At 35.5% G+C, this 7,973-nt stretch overlaps 1 protein-coding gene across 1 annotated transcript; it reads right to left on the bottom strand.

Annotated features, from left to right (window-relative positions):
* Positions 1-5,472: 5,472 nt before the first annotated feature.
* On the bottom strand, positions 5,473-6,536 carry LOC111472077 (21 kDa protein-like). The gene has a single exon (XM_023117774.1). The coding sequence runs from the start codon at positions 6,469-6,471 to the stop codon at positions 5,845-5,847; it is 627 nt and encodes a 208-aa protein (XP_022973542.1). The 5' UTR covers positions 6,472-6,536; the 3' UTR covers positions 5,473-5,844.
* Between the last annotated feature and the right edge of the window lie 1,437 nt (positions 6,537-7,973).

Raw genomic sequence — 7,973 nt, 5'->3', positions numbered from 1 at the left:
GTCATCGAGGACGATGACTAAGTTAAGTGGAGGAGAATGTCACAACCATAGTATGAAGAGAGTAGGTTGTGACCCTCACGCCATGACAAGCAAAGGGGAGTCCCTCAAGAGACGCCCATCCGGCCACATGCGGGCCAAAATAGAAGAATGCCATGATGCGATCGAGGAGGACGATGCATCATCCAACACACCACCACGCAAAGTGGGCATTGAAGACATGTTGAGACATAAGCATAACAAAGACATCAACATAGACATGAAAGACAAGATAGGCTTGTTGAAGGGTCGGGTAGGGCCCCGGGCCTTAACCTCAAAAGTCGGGATTTCGGAAGAAATTTGGGCATGCGGTTCGGGAGTTAAGTCCATCCATATGAAATATGAATGCTCGCCAAGTTTGGTGTCAATCGGACATTGGACGGACAATGCACGACACCGTATGACACCTCATCAAAATCATGTCTACACCTGATAGAATGAAAATGACTCAAAATGTACTATAGGGGGTACCATGGTGTTAGCTCTCCACCACCCCTGGGCCCTGTGGCCTAAGTGAGCTACCCTGTGGCACATACGTGTATCACAGTGTGGGAGAGCGTGTCGAGACGAGTGTCTCAGGTGACTTTCTTTGAAATTGGTGTTTAAAGGACAGTACCAGACGGCACGGGTGTGCCGGTATTGCGCCCTAGCCCGCGTGTTGGAGGTTGCTACATACACCCGCTATCCGGGACGGTTGTCGTAAATGACTCGGCATGGGCACGGGAGGGCCTATACCTCGATAGAACCCGGATGGATGGATGTTCGGGAAGTCCCGATGAGATGATGACACGTGGGCCCATTCTCGATGGCATGGCCGAATGAGTTATGATGGCCGACGACATCCCGAGACTCGGGATGGCATCAAGGCATATGGACCCTATCAATGGGGATCGAGATGACAAGATGAGATGCGACGTTATATTGAGAGACCTTGGCCCGAGTAGAGGCAAGGTCGAGCCGAATGAGTTGGCCTAGCGTAGAGGCAAGTCGGATGTGTCGCAGACGATTGAACATACACATACAGGCGACGTATGTGGTTGAACACGCACACCGATGTTCGATTGGCGAAGACAAACCTCGCCTAAGATCCGACGAAGCCACGAAGCCGGGGTGAAAAATACATATGGGGCTTAATTTCCCTTAAGGCTAGTCGTGAGCGTGTATAGATCATGACGCCGCACGGTCAAGAAATTAGGATTGTGACACCGGACACCACAAAACAGAAAAGGGCCCACATGATATCATGGCGAACATAAATATCGTAATTCATTCTTTCGTATAATAAAGGGAAAGAATCTCGATGCATGTGACATACACATATGCATGAGGTCCCTTAACATATCTAACATGGCATTACATAAAGCAATGCTAACATCGCATATACGTTTCTTACATTACATGGCATCTCACATGACTTGCATTGCATGACATATTACATAACATGAAAGTACATTCCAATTGCATAAACATCTCATGACATGACTCGATAATACTACGTGTATCCATGGCATCGATCAACATTTTCATGGCATATATTACTAACATATCATTCATAACTTCACATAACATAAACAATCAACCGTCAACAATCAACATAACCCATTACGTTTCATAGCATAAACAATCATATAATTTGTACATCATATTAGTTATATCACATAATAAACCATGGTGCATGCAGAGGCCACAGGGCACACACCATCATACAACACATAGTAAGCTAACTCCAACAGTAAGGTCACTTACCTCGATGGCCTTGGCCGAAGTCTCTCACAACAAGCTAACCCCAACGGTTAAATACGTCCTATAATAATCACATAAAACCTTTCATAACATACCCTAGCTAAATCTCATGCTATTTATCAAAATAAACTCCCAACTCAATCTGTCTTTGACGGTTAGGAATCATACTGACCTCAGTTGGTAAAACTAAGGACAGAAACGGCTTCGGAAGGACCGAAAACCTTGGAACCGATATATTATAGTGATACCGAGTCGTCAAGCCGAGCTGACCAACTAAGCCGCCAAGTCGAGCTGCGGGATTTGACGGAGCCGAGCAGCCGTACACGTCAAGCTGAGCCAAGAGCACGCATGCAGAGCCGAGACCAAGGCTGCAGCACGCGTCCGTGTTGGGCCGAAACGCATAGGGCTCGCATTCGTCCGTGGGTCGGTTCAGATGCCGAAACCCGATCTGACTCTGCGTCTTCTTCGCCCGAACCCTCACGAAAACCCTAATCACATGTGCCGCCGCTGCCGATGACACAATTCCTTCCATTTCCAACGACGGTCACGTGGCGTCCTCTTCCTTGGCATTTCGACAGTTTGCCTTCTTCGACGCAGTGATTCCGACATCGACGCTAACTTCCACTCGACTCTTCCTCCAAAACAGCAACACAAACGATTTCGAGACTCACCGAATAAGAAAACTACCCAGCGAACCAACCCACATGTTTTCCCGGCTAACATTCTCGCTTTTCCCGTACTCTCAAACACCCTAAAAACACCAACAAGTTTGGAGAGAAAAAGTCATTTGTAAGGAAGGAGAAGAGTTGAATATAAGAATATAAAAGGTTTCATAGCATAATAACTTCCTGGTTGGGAATCACAACTTTTCTATAGAAAATAATAGATGCATGGCATAATATCTATCATTTATCAAAATGAAAATAAAATCTTAACCAAATAAGGTAAAAATGGAAAATCTGATGATCCATTTTTAAAAAAATTTCAAATGTATTTTTATCTCTAAGAATTTATATTTTTCTTCAAATCTTTCACGAAAAGGTAAAGGATTAAATCATTTTAAGCACCATGAAAATTCTATAAAGAGAGTACTTGAGCTATTTATTCGATTTGCAAACCTTTTAAGAGTACCTCTAACAAGAATTTTAGAATAAAATGAATAGCTAACCAACTTAGAGAAAGAACATAATGGTTGTGTGCATTAATCCCTTGGGAAAAATAATCTTGTTATTTCTTTGCTAAATATTTTAAAATAAATCTAATTTAACTTATATGTTGTTAATTTAAATATCAAAGATTGGAATGCTCCACTCCTACTACTTCGTGGAACACAAAAAAAATTGGTTTTGGATGAGAAGTCCTCAACGTATGCAACGTGTTGACCATATCGTGTTACCTCAGTGTTTGACTCGTTGATCGAGAATACACTTAACTACATCTATCTAACAAAATTTATAATATAAAATTATGCACACTCCAATTTAAGGATTGTAAATTTCATCTATAGCTTCCTATAAATAATAGTTGAATTCTTTACCCCATGTGTATGGATGTGATATTACCAATTCTCTACTTCATATCACCTTAGACGAAATACTAACTTAAGCATTGGAACGTATTTGACATAGCATCTCTTTACACCTTATTGATGTTAAACAATTTTGTATATTATACAAGTGCACATATTAGCAATCAAAATTACATCTTTGTGCCGTAAAAATTGTTTATAGCGCTCGTCATGGGTAGGAAAAGATATTAAAATAATATAAAATTAAATTCAATAAAAATTCAAAGTAAAAATGAAAAGGTATAAATATGCTTCCAATTAATTTTAAAGAACAAATTTAAGGCTACTTTTAATAGCCCGATGATATGATACGAGTTGAGCCAAATAAAATCTATTAATATGAGTGTCAATCACAACCCATCAACAAAATCATGAAAAAAAAATAATAATAATAACAAAAAGTAAAAGCAACTATATTTAGAGGCATTTTTATGATTGTAAATAGTTAAGGGAAGAGGTAAAAGGGGGACATTATAATTGAAAGGAGTGGGACAAAGGCATAATGTAGTGAAACTAATAATCATGAAAACTAAATTAAAAAGGAAATTTTAAATAAATAAATATTTAGCATTTCTCCGATCAAATATTATATTAATATTCTAAGAGCGTTCATATAACTTAATTAATGGTAAATTCTATTCAAGATATAAAAAAAATTAAAAAAAAAATCAAATTCCATATTCAAGACGACAGTTTTCAATAAATCTGGATTTTAATTTCCTTTATTTTTTTTTTTTTTTTCTGTTTTCTCTTTATTCGTTTTACTTTAATTTTCAAGCCTTTTTCTTTTCTTTTCTTTTCTTTTATGTTATTTGATTTGATGTATCTAAAAGGTATTCATTCCAAATCTTTTCACATTATGATATAGTTTTTGGGAATAAATAAATATTTGAGAAAGTTGAAGTTACCATTTTACCCTTGCTACACAATTTTTATTTAAATTGATTATTTATTTATTTATTTATCGTTAAGACCCGTGACAAAAAAAACAAAGCGCAAAACAATAATTTTCTTATATTAAAAAATCTTGTCATTTTCGAAACTTGTTATTTTATTTGGTGATGTATTTTTACTACTCTATTTATATTTTATATTATATTTATTGAATTATAAGTTTATTTTTTAAACTTTAAACTTTGGGTTTATTGGTATAAAAAGTGTAATAAATTTCAATAATAAATCTCTAAACATTAAAACAAAAAATTTATTATAATCTCAAAAAAGTTTATTTTTAATTTTATACCTAATAAGTGTTTCATGTATCATAGATATAAAATTAAAAAATAGAATCTTATTAATTATAAAATTAAATTTATATTTATTTGATCAATTAATTTTTAAATTTAATAAATAAATAGATTCTACTACCCTTCTCGTGAGAGAGCTTCTCCACGTGTTAGAGAACAGTCGGATGCAAGGGAGTGAAAATATAAATTGATTTATTTTAAAATCATATTTTAATGTTAATTATTTGGTCACAAGTTTAAAGGTTCTGTTGACTTTTAAAATTATAAATACAGTTTTGAATCTACTAAATATAAAATTGAAGGTTTAAAATTTTATAAGTTATAAAATTTTATATTTATATTTAATAAATTAGTTAACTTATATAATTTAAAATTTTATAGACATTATATTTAAAAAATTTCAAAGTTGAAAAGCAAAAAGATATCAATTCGTTTCATTAAGTTTAATTATTAATTTATTGAAAGTTAATCTCTCAAGTTTACTGTATCTACTTATGAATTGCTTCAACAAATCTATATCTGTACATGAAATAAATTTAGGAATTAGAGTAAAGAAAAGAAAATTAGAGACATTGAGTTGAAAGTAGAAAAATGACAACAGAAATGGTTCTTTTATGATTAGTTGATAAAAAAAAAAAATTAAAAAAAAATAAATTGGATGGTATTATAATTGAAACAAAATGTATAGTTGATGAATATTTTTTTTTATAATTTATCTTGCGCAAACATAACCAACCAACCAACCACTGAAAAAGCAAAAGCAAAAGCAGAAAAGCGTGAAAAAAGATGCTCCTCTGAATAAAAGCCTTACAGAATTCCGGATTAAATTAGTTATGAGAATCAATGTGCAGAATTAGTTGGAATTAAATACAAGATCGATTTTGAATGGTATGAGAACGAAATTGTGTAGATCATGAATAGTGAACACTACAGCGAAAGAAGGCTATAAGAAATAATCAAAATACCAATTGCTTCCTTCTCTTTCTTTCATTCTGAAACTATGAAAGAAGGAACCAGCAGCAGAGCAGTACGGCAGAATACAACTACCATCACTGAAACTAAATCTTCCAGAAAAAGCAAAACCGAAACAAAAGAAAAAGAAAATTTCAGTTTCTCTCTAGTAAGAAATTTACATCTCTATCTCTCACACAATGTTAATTAAGCACAGAAGCAAACTATTCGTACCGTTTCCAGATAGTTTTCAAATTCTCATGCAATTCAACTCTATATTCAGAAAACATACCGATTGAATCACGGAATCCTTTTCTCCACGAAGCTGTTCACCAGCGCCAAGGCATTACTGGTGTGCTTCTTCACCTTCTCCGCCTTTGCGCACACGTCCTTCTTAATCGGTCCGTCCATCACATCATCGAATCCGTCCGTACACGTTTCTTGATCCGTTAGCGCCGCGCTCATCCACGTCTGCACGTTGCTCATCTGGAACCTAAACGACGGCGCGTCGACATCGTTGATCTGGCGCATCTGCTTGAGTGAGCCGCGAATCTCGTCCACGGCATCGTCGAAGTTCGTGAAGCAGTCGTGAAGCGCGGAGGAGACTCTGTGGTCGGCGCCGTAGTCAGCTACGTGAGACAGGTTGGAGACATAAGCAGCCATTCTACGGGCGTTGGCAAGGCTGATGGTAATGGCGACGCGAGTGAGCGAGGCCGGGTCCTGCTGAATGGCATTGGCGTAGCGAGAGAGCGAAGTGTAGCAGACGTCGGGATAGAGAGTAATGACGCAGCTAGTGCGGATGAACTCAGAACAATCGGCGGTGGCATTGGGAAAGGTGCCGGCATCGGCAGCGGATGGAACAAGGCGGAGGAGGAAGAGACCGGCTGCGAACAGGAGAGAGACGATAGAAGACGGTTGGGGTTTCATTATTTTCTTTTGGATTAAAAAATAATCGATCAATTGCTCGTAACAGAATCAGGATTTGCGATTTGCGTGCCAGAGCTCGGTTCACGGGAGGGCTTTATGTAGGCAGTCGAGTACATCTAAAATTACAGTATTACCCATGACGCTTGGATAGTATTACGAAATTGGCCTTCCGCTTCTTACATCTGTCGTCAATGGGTGGAAGGTCCATATCATAATTAATTATACCATATGAATCTAATTATTAATTAAGAAAAAATGTATTATTGATAGTGGGTAGTTCTGATTATACTAAAATAATAATTATGTGTGTACTTGTGATTAATGATAAGTTAAAGTATCAAAACTTGATTAATTAAGATATTAATTTTTTTTTTAATGTTAAGAGACACGATTTCTCTTCCTTTCATTTAAGTTTATTATTGGAAAGAAATAAATGATTGTTCCATAATATATTATAATTTTATGTACTACACATTTGGAGGCATTTGAACATTTTATGTAACAGAAAATTTGCACTCCTATTTCACCTTTACAATTTTTATAAATGTCTATTTTGTCCTTTATTATAATTATTCATTTAAAGTGGTAATACGATACGATAAGATAAAGGAGTGCATTATTATAATTATTCATTTGAAGTGGTAATACGATAAGATAAGATAAAGGAGTGCATCATTTCACAAAAGGTTTGATCAATACCACTTGAATGACTCTATATGCAACTTCTAAACACAAAAATTTACAATGAAAGTTTAGCTCTCAATAAGGCTAAAATAGAAATTCTATTCTTAATTCCAAAATTTGATGTCTAATAAAAAGAGAAGAAGGCTTTATATAGCCTTTACAACCTTAACTTATGTTATACATAACTCTCAAATTAAATGGGCTAAAAAATACCCATAAACTCCATATTAAAATGGCTAATTAATGGTGGAATATAGTAACATATGTGGCTTACCATATAAACTTAACTCTATATTAAAACTAACTTAAATATAACAAACAAATAGTTGAACTATAATTAAATAATGCAATTAATAAAATGTGTTTATTAGTCATCCTTTGACTAGTTTCATAAATTCAGTGGAGTTCATTAAATGCAACTTAAAGTGCATTTAATTCATCTCTTTCTTGAAGCTAAACTTTGCATAACATATAATGGAGGTCTCAACGTCTTCTAAAATTTCTTTTGATGAGCTCGTTATAGCTTGAATATAATTGTATAAGGTTTGTTGTAGCTTCTTGGCTCTCGTCCTTGTAATTGGACCTTGAGGTATGGAAATTTCTTGGTTGTGGTTCATATCTTTCTCCCCCTCTTGAGAAGGATTCGTCATCGAATCCAAGCCATCACCTACTGACACAAATCAACAACATTAAAATTTGCACTAACCCGTACTTACCTGATAAATCAATTTTATAAGCATTGTCGTTGATGCGCTCAAGAACTTGAAAAGGTCCATCTCCAAGTGGTAAAAGCTTAGATTTTCTTTTAGTAGGAAATC

The sequence above is a fragment of the Cucurbita maxima genome, unplaced genomic scaffold (assembly GCF_002738345.1).
Source record: "Cucurbita maxima cultivar Rimu unplaced genomic scaffold, Cmax_1.0 Cma_Scf00064, whole genome shotgun sequence".
Classification (NCBI taxonomy): Eukaryota; Viridiplantae; Streptophyta; class Magnoliopsida; order Cucurbitales; family Cucurbitaceae; genus Cucurbita; species Cucurbita maxima.
This window is presented reverse-complemented; position numbering and strand designations above follow the sequence as displayed.

Bases quoted from the DNA above. Each gene is read 5' to 3' on its own strand.
- LOC111472077 (XM_023117774.1), bottom strand. From the start codon at position 6,471: ATGAAACCCCAACCGTCTTCTATCGTCTCTCTCCTGTTCGCAGCCGGT.